The 18,487-nt window shown below is 42.3% G+C and overlaps 2 protein-coding genes across 3 annotated transcripts; one reads left to right on the top strand and one right to left on the bottom strand.

Annotated features, from left to right (window-relative positions):
• Window positions 1-4,229: 4,229 nt before the first annotated feature.
• btbd3a (BTB (POZ) domain containing 3a) lies at window positions 4,230-9,328 on the top strand. 2 transcript variants are annotated; one of them, XM_060859888.1, is made up of 5 exons: window positions 4,230-4,572; window positions 5,421-5,696; window positions 5,792-5,882; window positions 6,179-6,297; window positions 6,416-9,328. In XM_060859888.1, exons 2-5 carry the CDS (start codon window positions 5,548-5,550, stop codon window positions 7,446-7,448), a joined length of 1,392 nt encoding a protein of 463 aa, XP_060715871.1. In that variant the 5' UTR covers window positions 4,230-4,572; window positions 5,421-5,547; the 3' UTR covers window positions 7,449-9,328. The 2 variants fall into 2 exon arrangements, with proteins under 2 accessions (XP_060715871.1, XP_060715870.1); XM_060859887.1 differs by lacking the exon at window positions 4,230-4,572 and having other exon boundaries at window positions 4,648-5,696.
• A 2-nt stretch (window positions 9,329-9,330) lies between these two features.
• esf1 (ESF1, nucleolar pre-rRNA processing protein, homolog (S. cerevisiae)) lies at window positions 9,331-17,692 on the bottom strand. Its single transcript, XM_060859886.1, has 14 exons — window positions 17,597-17,692; window positions 16,184-16,649; window positions 15,647-15,945; window positions 14,770-14,883; window positions 14,567-14,676; window positions 12,381-12,533; window positions 12,117-12,231; window positions 11,839-11,989; window positions 11,455-11,619; window positions 11,245-11,369; window positions 10,932-11,034; window positions 10,738-10,829; window positions 10,400-10,549; window positions 9,331-10,288 (listed from the first exon to the last, which is right to left on the bottom strand). The coding sequence occupies exons 2-14, from the start codon at window positions 16,620-16,622 to the stop codon at window positions 9,953-9,955; spliced, it is 2,352 nt and encodes a 783-aa protein (XP_060715869.1). The 5' UTR covers window positions 16,623-16,649; window positions 17,597-17,692; the 3' UTR covers window positions 9,331-9,952.
• Between the last annotated feature and the right edge of the window lie 795 nt (window positions 17,693-18,487).

Genomic DNA, 18,487 nt, shown 5'->3' with positions numbered 1-18,487 from the left:
TACGCATATTGGTATAATGAGTCTTATATTAGATATATTTATTTTAGTTCATAAAATAAATCTGGGTTGCGGAATTCAGCAATATTTATTTATTTATTTATTTATTTATTTATAGCTGAAGGGATCCCAGACAGCAGTAGAAGTTCTGACCCTCGCCGACTCTCGGCTACATCTGGACCAGTGGCTTTGATTTTTACTCCTAAGTGATCCGTAAGAGCATTGAAGGTTGGACACTGGTAATTTCCTGAGCGAAACTGCCCACAAATAGCCCCTTAAATGGCAGGGAGCAGAGCAGGGAAATACTTATTAGAGCCCAGATTGAAATCAGCTCACAGACAATACAAAGTGCTGCATGTTTATGACCCTTTCAATCAGGCCAACAAATTCCTCTCTCTAATCACTTCATGTCTCTCTTCTCTCTCTCTCTCTCTTTGTGTGTCTCTCTCTCTCTCACACACACACACACACACACACAAACAAATTCTAATTCAAATGAGCTTTATTGGCATGACTGTTATAGAAAAGTGTTGACTGGTATAAATTCTGTAATTACAACAAAATCAATCTCTCTCTCTCTCTCTTTCTCTATCTATGTGTGTGTCTCATTCTCTCTCCCTGTCTATATATCTGGCCACGTTCCCTGCCATAATTAGTGAAACATTACATAACTCTAGTGCTATTCCCTGCTGTCGCATCTACAACTGCACAACTGCATTCCCAGCCCTGTCTCTTTCCCTTAAGCCCTGGTCTGAGATCAGGTTCAGCCGGCTCTGCCCGCACACACACAAACACACACACACAGCCACATGATGTTGGTGTTGTTGTTGGTGTTGGGAACCATTAAAGAAATTCTTTGCACTTGTTAAAGTTCAAACAGTGATGTTCTGGAGGATCTCGGGATGTTTCCTCGGTGAGAACATCGACATCCCGTGTTTTTTCCTAATTAACCTTATTTAGTTATCATGTGTACCACTTAGGAAAGCTCTTCAGCTTTCAAAAGAGAGCTTCAGCTCTGTCGCTGATTTATAGTGCAGGAGCTGTGCAGGAGCTGTGTGTTCATTTCATATCAAAACAGAAAGATATCTGAGAGTAAAGAGGAAAATAATAAACGTGACATGACGAGCTGATGGAACTCATTACAGTTTATCCAGTGTATCGTATCTGATGAACCAGTAACCAAAACCTGGCATAGTGTCAGTGAGGCTTTCCTCCGGGTCTCAGGTTTCCTCTCACTGTCCAGAAACATACCAGGACAAACAGACCAAGATCGAATAATGAACATAAAGCATGTCATTATATCAAATGTAAAAGAAAAATGTAAACAATATCGTAAATGTTCTTGCTTTAGTTCATTTCCTATAGTATTGTGGATTTTATTTTGAATATCTCTGCATTCCTTTCTTACTGATAAGAAAGTAAAACGCACAATGGAGGTATGTGGGTTTGTCTGTTTTTTTAACTCAGTAACCAAAGGGGCACAAACTTGTTCACTCAATAGTGCACTATATGATTTAAAAGTCCTGGCAGAAAGAACTATTTTTAACTTTTCTGACAACTTTATGTGGGCTAATTAAAATATAAAACCCCAAAATTTCTATGTCGTACTTGTGGTGCAATACGTTCACCTTTAACCTTCTGGATCTAGTCATTTGTTTTTGTTTTTCTTTGTTTTTTATCACACGCAGCATCAGTCAGACTCAGTCCCAGTGTGTTTGTACAACACACAGCACGTCCAAATGAAAAACGTGACATTCAACAGGCATAAGGCCACGCCCCCATTTATGCACTGTAGTGTATTAATCTTTAGCACTTATCGTAACCATAGCAACCTAAAGTGATGTTCTGTTTTTCGAGATTTACGCTTTAGGGCACTGGCGTGCGGGTTGGAATGAAGCCAAAAAAAAGAAAAAGAGAAAGTATTTTAGCAAAGTGTTTGTGTGTTTGTGTGTGTGTGTGGTGAGCGAGAGGGGGGAGAGAGAGAGAGAGAGAGAGAGAGAGAGAGAGAGAGAGAGGGAGAGAAAAGGAGAGAAAGAAAGAATAGGAGAGAGAGAGAGAGAGGGAGAGAGAGAGAGAGAGAGAGAGAGAGAGAGAGAGAGAGAGAGGGAGAGAAAAGGAGAGAAAGAGAGAATAGGAGAGAGAGAGAGAGAGAGAGAGAGAGAGAGAGAGAGAGAGAGAGAGAGAGAGAGAGAGAGAGAGAGAGAGAGAGAGAGAGAGAGAAAGAGAGAGAGAGAGAGAAAAGGAGAGAAAGAGAGAACAGAGAGAGACAGACAGAGAGAGAGAGGGAGAGAGAGAGAGAGAGAGAGAGACAGAAAAGAGAGAGAGACAGGAAAGAGAGAAAGAGAGAGAGAGAGAGAGAGAGAGAGAGAGAGAGAGAGAGAGAGAGAGAGAGAGAGAGAGAGAGAGAGAGAGGGAGAACTCTCTGTATTCACTGATCAGATAGCGCCCTCTGCCGACTGTATAATCACTTCTTATTACGAATTCCGGCTGTATTCAATGAGTCGAATCATTTGACTCAGATCACCAATAAGAGTCGACTCTTTCAGCTTCCAATCAGCTTCCTGCCATTTTATTCCTAAAACATACAAACATTGCAATGTTATGATTGAAGGTTGTTCCTTTTTGCCTGTTTCTTTTTTTTTGCACTGTTTTGCACTTTTTTTAATCGTATAAATCATTCCTTAAATTCCTGTTAATTAAATGAGCATACCACTGCATTGCTTTGTGCATTGATTTAAACAGCAAACATCTCTGCATTTTGTTGGGCTTCTGTTGTGTTTGTGGTTCGTTAATGAAGAAAAATGAATAAATGACTGATTGAATGGCATCATCTACAAAAATAAAATAATGAAAACAAAGCTTCATTCACGCAACGTTCACCCGAAAGAACCCACCAAAGAGTCGATTTATTTGACTCTTGAATCCTGGATACTGACTGAAAAAATATCGTGTAACAGCAGCAGTAGGCAAGCTGCAAATGGCATAATTCATAACTGAAAAGTAATAATAAACATTTAGTCTGCTTGTTCGTATAAAGGAGTTTTCTGCAATCAGGTGGAAGGAGTCTCCAGTTTCAGTGCGTTTTTGTACAGTTTATACATCTCGGGATCTTAGTAACACAACCAGCTGCTTTTTTTTTTTTTGTTTTGCCTTGATTGGTTTTTTTAATTTGTATTTCTAACACGTTGCATTGTAAGTAATTATGCATGAATAGAAAAAAATAAGAAGATCGTATTTTAAGAAATTTGTCATATTTAATATATATTATATATTATATATTATTATATATATATATATATATATATATATATATATATATATATATATATATATACATATATATATATATACATACATATATGAAAAAAATAAGATTAGATTAGATTAGATTAGATTAGATTAGATTAGATTAGATTCAACTTTATTGTCATTACACAGCAACGAAATGCAGTTTAGGTCTAACCAGAGTGCAATAGTAACAAGTGCAGGATATACAGGGTTTACACGAGTTAAATAAATTAAATAAAATGGTAATATAGGAGTAATTTACAGATGTGTGTGTGTGTGTACTATGAACATAATATACAGATGGCTATAACTATAAACTGAAATTTACAGAAGGATGTGTGCTGTAACAAAATATATGGCTATTACTATAAACAGTAATTTACAATGTGTATGTACTATGAATACATGTGTGTATGTGTATTCAAAGATCCTATATTAAGAAATCTGTCATATTTATGTATATATATATATATATATATATATATATATATATATATATAATATGAAAAAAATAAGATCCTAAAAGTAATAAACAACGATAGTAATAAATAAATAAATACATACATACATACATACATACATACATTAAATAAATAAATAAACAAACAAATAAATACATACATACATAGAAGACTTTTAAATCACCTCCATTACATTTAAGTGAATTTGCTGCCATCTGCATGTGTAATCGTATCAACGCTGTTTTTATTCGTGTTCTAGTGTATACATTACTCTTATTTTTATAATACTTCTCTAAAATTCTAAGCACTTTGATTCTAATCTAATCTAATCTAATCTAATCTTAAACCATTTCAACGACAAGAGTTTTTGTAATCAAGAAGAAATCCGATATCAGGGAGTGTCACAGGTCCAGATTTGTGTCGTGTCCCGAATCGCATCCTTCCCTCCTAAGTGCACTTAATGGTCTACACAACGGCTGATTAGTCACCCTACTAAGTGCACTTCCTGTTTATTTGTTATCGGTCCGCACAAATATGGCCGTCGTCAGATTCTTTAGCTGACATGAAACTTTTTTTTTCCTTGAGTGTCTTTAAAGATTTGAAGATTTTCTGAAGCCGTAAAAAGGCACCGAGTGATATTAAATACATATTAGGTCTATTTTGAATTAGATTTATTATTAAATTAAGCGTAAGCTGTTGTTTATTTACCACAATATCGTCCTGTGGTGTTTACATGCTAGCTCGGCTAATCTGAGGAGAAACACTCTGGTTGATAAATCGATGATTTTTTTTTTGGATTTTTTTGGTAAACAAATGAGAAATTGAGGTACTTATGTTCGTTATATTTCTGTTGTCACGAGGTTTCGATGCTAGTTGACTCGTTAGTGAAGTTATTTCCTGTCAGTATCTACAGAACAGTTGTTGTGGTTATTACATGCACTGATTGTTTGTTTTTGTTTTTCTTGCTCATTAAAACCTTTAAGAGATTCGTTTATCTTCAGAAAGAACATTTTTAATTCACTTTTAGGAATAAAATGCCTTCGGCCGGGTTTATTTACTTGATCGTATCCTATTTTATTTTGTCATTTCCTTCCCTGAATTGTGAAAGATGGAGAAAAAGAAAGAAACAAATTTCATCATGTACTTTCTTCACCATCTTCACTTATTTTCCATTCAGATTTCCTCCTCTATCTTCTTTATCTTCTCTTCTCTGCCTCTCGATGTTCCCGTCCTTCCTCACCTCCATTTTTCCTGCGTTCTCAACTTTTTTTTTCAGTCTCTATCCTGATTTAATTCTTGTAATTACTACTTCATTCCTTCTTCTCTGTCTGACATCTCTGTGCTTCCTTCTGGACATAATTTTAATATTTTCTTCTTTTTTTTCTCCAGAATTTCTATCTTCTGTCCTTTCTTTCTGACTTCACTATTTAATTCCTTCTAACGCTTTTCTTTCCAGACTACTGCACTTCCTTCTGGTCACCATCTTTTTTTTAATCTTCACTTACTTCCAGACTTCTGTCCTTTCTTTATGATGTGCCACCTACATGGTTGGCTTGTTTTTTTTCCTGATTTTCCTTCCTTAATTCATCCCAACTTGATCCCGTTCTTTCCCTCTTTCTCCCTCCTTTCCATTTCTTTTTCCTGTTCTAACTAACTGACTCTTTCCTCTTCTAGATGGTTCAGTTGATATTGGTGAAGCGGTGATACCCAGCGTTCCCTTACAGATCACCTCTCTTGTTTGAGGCCACGTCTGGGAACATTTTGGCCATGAGTGGACCCTGAGTACTCCAGGTACAATAAAATGGCCGGCGAGCTTTTTGCTGCTAAGAAGTTGCCCTCTGTAGCAGCCACGGCTACGGCGGTGCAGCAGTACCAACAGCAGAACATCAGCAACAACAACACGGTTCAGGGCTGCAACTGGCAAGGCCTCTATCCCACCATCAGAGAGAGGTACACACACACAGAATGGAACCGTCTCACAGGTTGTGTATCACACTACAACAGTGCACTGAAACAATGCACATTAAACAATACTGTGTCTCCAGAAACGCAATCATGTTCAACAACGAGCTGATGGCAGATGTACACTTCGTGGTCGGTCCTACTGGGGGAACGCAAAGAGTTCCGGGGCACAAGGTAATTCAGTTCCCAGGAGAGCCCATGTGTTAGCAGAAGCCAGCACCTGGTTAATTACCAGGAAGAAGGACGACTTGTTTTTTTATTGTACAATAAGCTGAAACATAAAGACATGATATGCGATGTAATAAAAAGTCAAGAAGAATATTCTAGATGTCTTGTTCAGGGTAAAGCTGTAAATATTAGTATTTGACCATAATGAACGTTAGCTGGAAAATTACTCATGCTGTCTGTCTGTGTTCCTGAAATGACCTCCCAACCCATTCTCTGTCTCTGTCTCTCTCTCTCTCTCTCAGTACATCCTGGCTGTTGGGAGCTCCGTGTTCTATGCCATGTTCTACGGGGAGCTGGCAGAGGATAAGGACGAAATCCGCATCCCAGATGTGGAGCCACATTCCTTCTTGGCTATGCTCAAGTGAGAATCAGAAGAGTATAGAAGAGCACTGTACTGATAGTGAGGTGTTCGGGTTGTAATGGTTTCAGCCAACTGTTGTTCTGGACGGTTTGTTGATATCTGCTTTTTTCTCCTGCAGATATATCTACTGTGATGAGATAGACCTGTGTGCAGATACTGTTCTTGCCACGCTGTACGCTGCCAAGAAGTACATGGTTCCTCACCTGGCACGTGCCTGTGTGGCGTTCTTGGAGACCAGTCTGAGCGCACGCAACGCCTGTGTGCTGCTGTCACAGAGCTGCCTGTTTGAGGAGCCGGAGCTGACGCGCCGCTGCTGGCAGGTGATTGACGCCCAGGCTGAGCTCGCTCTGCGTTCAGACGCTTTCTGCGACATCGACCTGCGCACGCTGGAAAGCATCCTACGGCGTGAGACTCTCAACACGAGTGAGACAGTTGTTCTGGAGGCGGCGCTCAGCTGGGCGGAGGCTGAGTGCCAACGACGTGAACTGCAACCCACTGTTGAAAACAAGAGGCTGGTGCTGGGCGACGCTCTGTACCTCATCCGTGTCCCAGCAATGTCACTGGATGAGTTCGCCAACGGCGCGGCACAGTGCGGCCTGCTCACGCTAGCCGAGACCAACGCCGTCTTCCTGTGGCACACAGCAGCTAACAAACCCGAGCTGCCCTTCGTCAGCCAGCCGAGGAAAGGTCTGACTCCGCAGCGCTGCCACCGCTTCCAGTCGTGTGCCTACCGTAGCAACCAGTGGCGTTACCGTGGACGCTGTGACAGCATTCAGTTTGCTGTGGACAGGCGCATATTCATCGCCGGCTTCGGCCTTTACGGCTCCAGCTGCGGATCCGCCGAGTATCAGGCCAAGATCGAGCTCAAGAGACAGGGAGCCCCGCTGGGCCTCGCCGTCGTCAAGTATTTCTCAGATGGCTCCAGCGGCACGTTCCCCGTGTTCTTCGAACACCCTGTGCAGGTGGAGCCTGACACGTTCTATACGGCCAGCGTGGTGCTGGATGGCAACGAGCTCAGCTACTTCGGCCAAGAAGGAATGACCGAGGTACAGTGCGGGAAGGTCACCTTCCAGTTCCAGTGCTCCTCAGACAGTACCAACGGCACCGGTGTGCAGGGGGGGCAGATACCTGAGCTTATATTTTATGCCTGAGAGACTTCTTACCTGCAGGGTCGCATGACAATCCCTTAGAGGACACCAGCTTGTACAGTTAAACTTTGATGCTGTAGTTGTGGTTACTATGTGGTAGTAGCAACAGGCAGGGCATTTTCACAGGGAGGTTTGCCCCTTGTACATCACTGTTCACACGTGCAGTGGTGTATTAGTGGCATATATGTAACTGCATCAACCTACCTGACTCTCTGGTGGCTTGTTGCCATGTTCCACTGAAACTTTACTGAAATTAGACATCAGAATTTAGAGATCGTTGAGGGTTGTTTAAACTCCCCGAGCGGAGGTGTTGGGGGTGTTTAAACTCACCAAGCAGAGGTGTCAAGGGTTTTTACTGACTGGCAGCTAGCATACGTTCAGTCACGCTGGCATCACTAGCATGACAATCACCAGCACACCCTCATCACAACAACCCAAGCAGCCAACACTAGATGTCGCGTTGTAAACCTTACAATATAGTTACGTATTAAACATTACACACGATTGCCTTATTAGTTAGCTAGCCCACTGGACCATGCTCCGGTATGTCCCACAAACCACAGTCCTAACCTTTTACTAACACTACACAGTCCTAACCTTTTACTAACACTACACAGTCCTAACCTTTTACTAACACTACACAAGAACTTTTCTTGCAACTCAGCAAGAATGTCTCAATTCACAGATTTTTAAAAGATGCCAGCAAAGCAAATTACAATTAAAACACAAACATGAGATCCCCTAAAAGGCAACATTTCAAATCTTGTGGGTTTTTTGTTTGTTTGTTTTTCGATGTTCTAGGAAGACAATTAAGAATGATGAACAGCGTTGCTACCACAGAGGTAGGAACCATGTTAGCTAGCTGGCTAACAATTCCGCGTCATTTTCATTTGACATATGCAGCTAATCACTTAACGATTTACTTTCCATCAGGATTACATACACTAGTGTTTTAACGGTGGAACGTTTCAGGGACGAGGTCTGATTTTTCCTCGCGGCTGATTCTTTTCCTGTTACGATCTGTAAACTGTAACAGCGACACGATTAGCAGATGCTAGTCACAAAGGACTATCTTGTTAGCAATCAAGCTGTAGGGATTTCTGTCTGTAAATCGGAGCTCTACCATATTTGTTACTCACCGTGCCATTTGTTGTGGTTTTGTGGATTAGCTTCAGCAGCATCAGACAGGTGCTAAAATATAAAAACGCTAAAATCCGCGTGCCGATTTTCCACCGCGATCCATCATACAGCCAAACTGTCGGTTTCTGCGTCGTGCCTTGTGTTTCTGGTTTGCTAGCAAGAAAATGGCCGACTAGTTTCAGAATACGCAGAATATAAAAGCAGCTTGAAACTCGGTAGAAACACTAAACAAACAATCCAACAAAAAAAAAAAAGAACAAAGAACAGATGAAGAGCCGTTGGGCCGTATTCAGTCTGAGTGAATGTTGGCCGTTAGTCACGTTTTTGTACACGCAGGCATACGTTGTGCTCGTAAGAAATATAAGTGCTTATTTTGTGTAATCAATACTTGATCATCTTTTATACTTGATGTGCTACAGTAGATGTCGTCGTGTATCAGATGTGCGCCGCACACACACTTGCAGTCTCTCGCTCTGTGAGCTTTGTGGTTTAAACGTTGTTTCACAACAAAGCTCAGATTGTTTAAAAAAATAAAAATAAAAAAGCCAGCACTTTTTCATTGTTTATTGAAGGGCTTGATGTTGTGCTGCTCATCACATTGTTTCTCACTCACTTGTACTTATTTTTGGAATTGTAACTTTCCACTCGTGAAGTGACTTGTTTTCTTTGGGGGAAAATATTGCCTACTGCACCTTTAATCACGACGAAGAGACACACAATCTGAAATAAACACAGTTCACACACCTTTGTGGATACTGTCATTATTGTTGATTTAATGATGTTTTACAGCATCGCTCGAAAGTCTCTGCATGGCATCTGTGACAAGGACAGAAAGACAGCTTCTTTAAATGTGTCGGATTCTTAACGATGTCGGCTGACCTTCTAAAAAACCTTCGAGATGAGAGCTGTGTTATTGCGGTGTATATACAGTAACCTGACTGGTCACGCTTTACGACCGTGGTGAGCATTAAAGCATCTCAAGAGGCACGACGCATCAAACCACCATGCGGAGGGGCTACAGGAGCAGAAGACCACAGTGGGTTCTGCTCCAGTCATCCAAGAACAAGAACGCTAACAACTTTTTAAACATCCACAAACATGCTAATATCAGAAGCGTCTGAGTTTTGTTCAGATCTTTCGTTTTCGATGTAAAGCTGGCAAAAAAATAAATAAATAACTTTGCCATAACAGCCATTTATATCAGCCTCACGGTTCCTACGGCTGTGTTTCAGACCTCAGACGACCTTAATGTTTGATGGGATAGTTTTGTTAAATCGTAACGTCTCTCGTACAAAACAACTGTACATCAGAAATTGTATAAATGAGTTCAGTTCACACACTAAAACACAAATCACAATGTCCTTGATCTATTTCATCCTCTGTTTCTTGCGAGCGTGGAACTGCTCAGTCTTTTTCTTCACAGATTTGATAAGTAAAGACAGACTCGGGTCCAGGGCGGCCGACGTCGGTTCTGTCGTCGTCGCCCCGATACCTGTGCTCTCTTTCTCCTCTGATTTGTTGCTGGGTTTCTCCTGGCTCTTGTGTGCCTCTTGCTGACATCGCTGCTGCTCCTCTCGCCGCCTCTGCTTCTCCTCCAGGATGCTCCGAGTGCCTTTGGTCGTCTTGTAGGCCGGGTCCGAGGGGTCCAGGTTGTACAAGTGGGATGTGAACATGGCCTGGAAGCGCGGGTCCTGTAAATCCACCTGTTCACAAAACACACAGATTGTTTAGAAAGATGCTTTCTTTCATTTTCTCTCCTGTTCAGGATGTAACACAAAATGTAAATATGCTGTTGAGGGAGTCTGGTCTCTGACCTTGAAGTTGTCCTCCTCTGGCAGCGTGTTGCTCTTCAGGAGCTTCTTCCTCTTCTTCTTACTCAGGTTCTGCTGCTCCACGATCTGATCGTAGTTGAAATGGCGGTGCTTCTCGTCTTCATCGTCGTCCATCAGGAGAGCCATTTCAGCCTGAAACCACACACACTTATTACACCTACACTGGGAGAGCAGGGCCGGTCTAAGACTCTTTATAGGGTTAAAAACGCAGCACAATTTTAGTAGAATTTACATCTTTAACCAATATGTTTTTAGTTAAAAGGTACGATAACACAAACGATTTATGCAAAATCGCTTATATAAATTACTGTGTCACATACCTTCCGTTTCTCAAGCTCCGCCTCCTCATCAGCTGTTAGTTGCTCCTCCCCCTTTTTGTTTTTCTTCGATTTCTTGACTTTCTGGGCCGTCCCTGTTTAACACAAGATATTACCTTTCGTAAAAATCATCAAAACAGACTTACTGACAGAGAACAAAAGAAGGATGGAAAAATATGGAAAATCTGAAAACTGACCTGTAGATCCTCCCAGCTCCTCAGAGAAGAAGGGGTCGTCCATGTCGACGTCAGGAGGAAGCTCGTCGTCGCTGATCGCGGCCTGTTCTTGGGCTTCGACGTCCTGCAAAAAACAAGATACACAAATTCAACGACGAAATGATCAGTTAAGATTTCACTAGTTCCACTTTAGGAGGTGTGGACAGACAAATAGACGTCTGCAGAGAAGTCAATAGGTGGAGATGAGTGGTGGAGGTCAGGTGGGTGGTTCCAGAGAGATAGTGACAAGGCTAAGAGTAACAACATTATATAGGCTATAAAATGCTTTACTCACCTTCTGCCCTTTCATCTTCTCCTTCTTTTTCCCCTTTTTCTTATCTAGAAACTCCTCCCATGGAGTCATTTTGTCTTTTCCCTCCATCTTCTTCTTCACCAATTTTTCTGCATTCTCCTTTAATCCTGGGAAAAAAAAAAAAAAAAGTGATCAAACACTAAGAAAATCCATCTGGTCCCGTGATGACCTCCACGTGCTGACAGGACGTACCTGGCACCCACGTGATCTCCAGCTCCATGTCCTTGTCCTTGTCCTTCTTTTCTTTATCCTGGATGTTCTGCAGGAGCTCACGGTATTTAGCGATCTGCTCTTCCTCCTTCTTGCCTTTCTTCCCTCCTTTCTTCTCCTCCGTCGCAAGGTTCACCGGCTTCGCCTCTAAGAGGGACACCAAAGGAACAGCTCAGCTAAAACAACTGTTAGGCCACACCCACTTCTTAGGTGGACAGTGTGACTGTCGATTATCCTTCTGTCTGACTGTCTACTCATCTCCCGGATGGGTGGTTATTTAGACAGACGGACTGCGAGTTTGTTTTCATTTCATCCGATTTTTAAACATCTTCGACCGCATTAAAGTTTGCGACCTTCAGCACTGACCTTCTGCCTCAACCTCATCGTCCTCATCCTCATCCTCGCTGGAGGAAGCCAGGTAGGCCTGGAAGTCCATGTTGAGGAGCTCGTCTTTGTTAAACTTCTTGCTGAGGGTGGTGATGCGATCGTGATCCGTCTCGTCCCATGTTATCTCCACCTGAACAGCGACACTTAAAGTTCAAATTCAATTTACACTTAAAGTTCAAAGAGATTTTTTACACGTCTTGATTTCTTAAAGGTGCAGTAAGCCGTTAATAGTAAACAAAGAGACAGGACTAGTGCACCTTAGCTGTAGTGGTGGCGGTGGAGGTGAAGAGTTTGGGTTTGTAGGTGGACAAATCCACGTCCATCGCTTTGTCTTTCGGTTCATCGTCAAACGTCATGTCGTCAGGGATGAACCTGTAAATGAAGGTTCACATAACGCACGCAGAATTACACTTTCGATTCAGAGACACGTGAATGACATTCCAGCAAATGCTACATTCTGACTAGCTTTCGTTCTTTCTGCGAAAGCAAAGAAATGAAGGATTATTTCTTTAGCGTCTCACCGCAGGTCCAGCGTGGAGCAGCTGCTCTCGTACTCAAAGCCGTCGCACTCCTCGTAGATCTTGGCAGCAGTTTCGGGCGAGTCGCACTCCACCACGGCGTAGTAATAACGCAGACGCTTAAACTGATAATCTCGCACCTTCTCCCTATAGATCCTAAAGCACAGGAAACAGCCGACGGTTTTTTTTTTTATTTCTTCGAACTTACTCACGGTGCCATGAGATATTTCTGTTTAAATGTCAACGAGCGTCAAATATTTTTATTTCAGTGAAAAAAAATAAAAAATACAAAAGAGCACAACAGGGTTCGTACACATTTTTACCAATAACATTCTATTACAAAGTAAATATTCATGACCTAATGTTTCATGAAATGTCCATGTATACGTGTAAATAAGAAGAAAATCCATGTTACACCCAGCATATTTTTACTAAAATAAATGACAAGCTTTGTAGTGTAGAATATAAAATACTCATTTATTTAAATAACGCTTGCACACTAACAAAGTTTCATAACATAATACATTAAACCCTGAGAACCGCTTAGAAATGGATTAGAACAACTTCCCATCCGGTGGATTTACATCCATCTCTGAACGCATTGTGCAGTATGTGCAACCCGCACGACCCGATGTTAATTAGGGACTTTCCCGCATCTTTCTGCACTTCGTCGCTGTTGGGCGGAAACCTTGTATGTCCAAATTTGGTCAATGTCATATTTTTTCACATATCGATGCTATTGGTCAGTCCCCACGTGGGTCTGTTATTTTTACAAGTTATTAACCAATCTAAAGTCTTGAAAATAGCTTGAGGGCAAATCTCATAACTCCATTGGACACTTCAACTGTCCACCTCTTCCTCACTCCGTGGGAGAGCTTCACGTCATATTTCTCCTCAAGAAGAGTCGCAACGAATCAACACGTCTTCTGAGGTAAATGTCTTCAAAACACTGGGCTCAAAGAAAAAAAAATCTTGACCCCCGCTAGTTCTGGTGCTCGTCTGAGGACAGGAATTTAGCGCAAGACAATCCACTGCAACGCGGACTAAACCCTGTGCACTGCAGATAAGGTACGGAGTTTTTTTAATTTCCTGAAAAATAACGGTTTTGGAGATACGAGGATTCCACCCGACAGCGACGACTTGCTTCTGGAGTATATCAAATACTTTCCAGTTGACGTTCGGTCCGTCCATCGAGATCTGGACGAGATTTCCGATTCCGATCTCTGAAAAAAAGTTATTAATTTTTTCAGCGATGTCTTGAGCTGATGAACGGCCCACGGACTCTTAGCCGACGTATTTAGTCTTCACCTCGGACCCGTTCCATAGCCTGACACACATGTCTAACTGTTTAGACTGTAAATAGTGATTCAGGCTTTCATCAAAGAGCATAACACAGACGCTTTGCTTTGATACGTCTGCCAAAGTCAGTTTCTTAAAATCAGGAGCCGGTCCTAAAGTGCATAAATATGAGCACTTCTGAAACAGCTGGTCTGTGTCTTCACAAGACGTGTAGGAATAGTGCGAATTAGCCACCTTTAGCGCCCACAGTACCTCTGCAGTTAGGGTTTCGTTTGTGGACACAGCACTCAAAATGGTCCCTTGTTTTAGAGTGGATGAGATGGAAGCACCGCGGCTGAGGGCGGGAGTCACATCAGTCGCACGGGTGAAAAAGCCAGCGATGGGGTTGGGAGCTGTCGAGCACGCAGATGCAGACTGGTGCTTTGCACCTTTAGCGTGGCTAGACAGCGCTGCCTCTATATTCGAAATATCAACCGTTTTACGACACGGCGTACATTTAGCACGTCCCGGGTCCTGATCTTTCCCCAGCCACCCCTCATACTTTACATCATGAAGCCATACATTTTTAAATCTGCATTTCCCTGGCATCGCTACATAATACTAATGTTAGCTGAAACCGCGTTACTCCACGCAGAGAACGTCACGTGACAGATCGTGCGAACGTTAACTATTGTAATTTAACTAATATTATCAACTATATTCGACTTTTCCAAAACTCTTAAATTATTAAATTATTTTTCCGAAACTTTTCCAGGCCTGGAAATTGTCATTTTAAAATTCCATGACTTTCCCAGGTTTTTCATGACCGTACAAACCCTGGCACAAAAAAGTTAGAACTTCTCTGGCATTTAGGGCACTAGATGGCATTTACTCAGGTCTGTGTGTGTTACCTCTGATCCTCGGTGTCTGCGTCGGGGTCGTCTGGGAGGCTTGTGAGCTCCATAGGGCCCTGAGTCTGCTCCACCTTCAGCCTCTCTTTACCGAACTCTGAGAGGTAGATCTGACACACACACACACACACACACAGTTATATAGAGAGCAGAAAGTGTAGTAGATGATGATGATGATGATGACGACAGAGGGGCGGAGTTACCGTGACGGACAGCACCACTCCTCCGTTAGGTTTAAAGGAACTGAACAGAGCCAGAAGGTCTTTAGCTTTAATCCGGTCCCAGTTCATGTTACACACTGCTAACCTGGAACTGACCTACACACACACACACACACACACACACACACACACACACACAAAATCAGAGAGCTAAGCACACTGCCACATACACAATTCCATAATTACACTCTTACAGTTATCCACTGAACCTCCTGTCTGCCTAATTATCTCTTCATCTGTCTCTTTCCATCAGTCTAAGCATCTGTTTATCTGTCCACTAAACTGTCTGTCTACCTTTACAGTCATACATGTAAACGTCTGTCTGTCTTCCTGTCTATCCAACTAATCAGATGTCTTTTCAGCTGTCTTTTACGCGAGCTGTCTGTCTAATGAAATGCCTGTCTGCCTACCAATTCATCCATCATTCAAACCATTTCTGTCTGTCCATCTACCTATCCATCCTTCCGTCCGTCCGTCCGTCCGTCCGTCTATCTACACACAGATCTGTCCAACTAACCACCTGTCTGTCTGCTATCCTTCTGTTTCTGTCTAACCATATGTCTCCGCTTGCCTTACCTTCCATCAAACCTCCTGTCTGTCTTAGTCAGTTAAATTGTCTGTCTTCCAACCCACCCACCGACCCACCCACCCATCTACCAGTCTATACATATATCTACAAATCTAAGATTCTGACTTCCATTTAATCATCTTATCTTTCTATCCACCTAACGTTTCTTTTAAGCACCTGTCTGTCTATATATCTATTTCTTTGTCTACCCACCCAGCCTTCCGTCTGCCTGTCTATCACTCTATCCATCCTTTATTCCAATGCTTTCTCATTTGAGTTTTAGTGTTTGACCTGCTCGGCACATGGGGCATCCTTCCACATCTCCCCCCAGTCATGTTCTATCTCCTCTTCCTCATGCTGCAGGAGATCCTCCTCATCATCATCCTCATCCTCGGAGCTCGTCTCGATGTTACCTTTTCCTCGGGCCAGGTCAGGACCGCTGTCACTGTCATCCTCCGACTCACTCTCGTCTTCATCATCGTCTTCACCATCTTCAACTTCCACATCATCATCATCATCATCAGAGAGACCTTCTCCATTATCGGTGTCACTGTATTCTTCATCGTCGTTGTCAACGTCATCGTCATCATCTGCAGAAATTAAGGTGAAGAGGTGAAAAATACAGATGCAGATAATTGCAGTAATTTAAATGAGCTGTTACTATAGCAACAACATGTTCAAACAAGCAAACTGACCGCAACTTTGACCTCTGTACTGATCAATTGGATTCAGTACTGAGGCTCAAAAATCTGGACAGAGAGAAGTGTTTGTGTGAGTGTGTGAGTGTGTGAGTGTGTGAGTGTGTGAGTGTGTGAGTGTGTGTGTTACCTTCTTCCACAACTTGCACTCCTTTAACTGGCTCAGATTTTAACGACATTTTCTTAATGGTTTTCTTAGACACAGGCTCCTCCCCCTTGTCAAGTTCCTTCTCTTTGTCCTGAAGCTCATCCACCTTTGCTTGTGCCTTCACGTTTTTTTTCTTCTTCTTCTTCTTCTCCTGCTGCTCGTCCGGTGCGGCCTCGGTGTCGCTCTGCTCCGAGTCTGAAAGTTTGTAGAAACGTTTCAGGTCCTCGGTGGACGTGTGGTTGACGGGACGGCCGCGTTTGTCCACCGTGTACTTCAGCTTGAAGCGCTCGTCGTGGAACATGGACTGGAAGCGCTTGTCGATGCGCACTTTCTGCTCCATATCCGGCATCTCCCAGAAGCGCGGGTCCTTCTTGACGCGGGCGAAGCGCTCATCAGCGCTCGACTCTTTCTTTGATGACATGATGCTGCTTTGTTTACAGACACAAACCTGGAAGCATACAGAAGTTGTGTAAAATATTCAGACAGACAGAGAGAGGACTAACACTGTGTGTGATGTAATGCAGCATTTATGTTATATGCTACACAAGTTGATGGTATAGTTTGTGGTATGGTTCATGTGTTTTCTGTGATCAGATAGCTATCCGATGGTAAAAAGAGCAGGTCTAAATGCCCTCCGAAACGTTTTGGAGACGGATATAAATCCGATGGTACAAACCACTTCAGGAGGTGGTCTGGGACGTGTTTCAGATGAAACTGGACAGGTGTAAATGAATGTCAGCGCTATACTCTATCAGCTATATACTCTAGCTATCGGATCAGAGAAAACACACGAAGTGATATGGAATAAAACAATGTATTCATGCTGTTACGTGAAAATAATCAATATATAAAATCCTAATGCAGACTATTTTCCTGTAACAGAACATCCCAAAGTGCGTCATTCCTCTCACACCACAGAAACCTACCAATAATTACAATTATTCACTAATTTTAACCATTTTATGTTGAAGAAGCTAGATTCAGTTCTTGCGGTCTCTCAACCCTGTTACACTTAAGACTAAAAAAACACGTAGCTTGTCAAATGACCAATCACAGTTTTACTTCTGACACTGGAGACTCCTTCTATCAGAACCTTCCAGAGAGTAAACACGCTTTCACTCACAATCAAGGAGCAGGTTGGAGGGGATGCAAATCATCATAACAATACAAAAACAGTTACGCAGTATAACATTAATAGTGTTACAGCTTAGACAAGCCGTTACTTTAGCTTTTAGCCTTCTGCTAACTGACAGAAAGAGGAGACATGTTTAAACAAACAAACAAACAAACAAATAAATAAATAAACTCCGATCCGCTGAGTGAAAATCCTACTCCAGAAAAAATTTAAATACAATACGCACGTGAACACACGTGAAAACACGTGTACACACTCACCGCCTCAGTATTTACACATCACGCAGGGTTACTTTCCTAGCGAAACACGTGGTTTCCCGTGAAGCGCGAACAACTTCCGCTATTTCCAGAAGCCACGCCCCGTTTTCTACGGCAAGCAAGAAGGCGAAATAAACCTCGTGTGCTGGCTTTCTGATTAAAGGCGGGGTGGCACCCCAGGGGTGCACGATGTTTAAAAACTAATGTTGACATTTGAAATCACCAAAACAAACACGCCCCTAACCCAAATGGGTGTCACCCCTTATTGATAGCTCCGCCCCACACATACATACGTAACCAAGGCAACTATTATGGCGGAACCTGCTGGGGCGGCTGGCAGAGGCAGAGCCGATCGGCCCTATACGCTCACTACGCAAGTTGCGTAGGGCCCAGAGGTGGGTAGAGTATCCAAAATCTGTACTCAAGTAAAAGTACAAGTACTTATGGAAATATTTAATTTTCAAAAAAAACTTTAGTGAGTCACTAACGAATGAATGCAATTCAATTTATTCACGAAAACGAATGCAATTCAATTTATTTTGTGGAACATGGATATGAAAATGCAGACGCTTATAACGAACGTTTGTTCATGAACATGTTTGTAGGGTTCACAGGATTGCACGAGAGCGTATATGAGGGAATACATTCAGACAGTGTGTGAAATGTAGTATTACGTTAAGGTCAAAGTGCCCATAGTTACCAAATTACCATCAAATAGGCATAATTTTGACGCTTACCGCTACATGTTTTTTTAGGTTGGAGCTGGAATTCTTGTAAGCTGCGATGTCTGTTTGTTTTGGTGCACACAGAATGCATCGCATTATAAAGCTATTATTTTTTACATCTTGGAGTGAAAATATAGAATTAATTTGAGGCCACGGGTGATCTGCAGTG

This window comes from Tachysurus vachellii, chromosome 24, assembly GCF_030014155.1.
Source record: "Tachysurus vachellii isolate PV-2020 chromosome 24, HZAU_Pvac_v1, whole genome shotgun sequence".
NCBI lineage: Eukaryota > Metazoa > Chordata > Actinopteri > Siluriformes > Bagridae > Tachysurus > Tachysurus vachellii.
Note: the sequence above shows the minus strand (reverse complement) of the source record. Positions and strands in the feature narration are given on the sequence as shown.

What these genes read in the sequence shown, in the direction of transcription:
- btbd3a (XM_060859888.1), top strand. Translation starts at nt 5,548, where the DNA reads ATGGCCGGCGAGCTTTTTGCTGCTAAGAAGTTGCCCTCTGTAGCAGCC. An exon ending in TATCCCACCATCAGAGAGAG is followed by an intron (nt 5,697 to 5,791) that starts GTACACACACAC and finishes CTGTGTCTCCAG; the next exon opens with AAACGCAATCATGTTCAACA. An exon ending in TCCTTCTTGGCTATGCTCAA is followed by an intron (nt 6,298 to 6,415) that starts GTGAGAATCAGA and finishes TTTCTCCTGCAG; the next exon opens with ATATATCTACTGTGATGAGA.
- esf1 (XM_060859886.1), bottom strand. Translation starts at nt 16,622, where the DNA reads ATGTCATCAAAGAAAGAGTCGAGCGCTGATGAGCGCTTCGCCCGCGTC. An exon ending in AGTGCAAGTTGTGGAAGAAG is followed by an intron (nt 15,946 to 16,183) that starts GTAACACACACA and finishes TAATTTCTGCAG; the next exon opens with ATGATGACGATGACGTTGAC. An exon ending in TGCTCCACGCTGGACCTGCG is followed by an intron (nt 12,232 to 12,380) that starts GTGAGACGCTAA and finishes CTTCATTTACAG; the next exon opens with GTTCATCCCTGACGACATGA.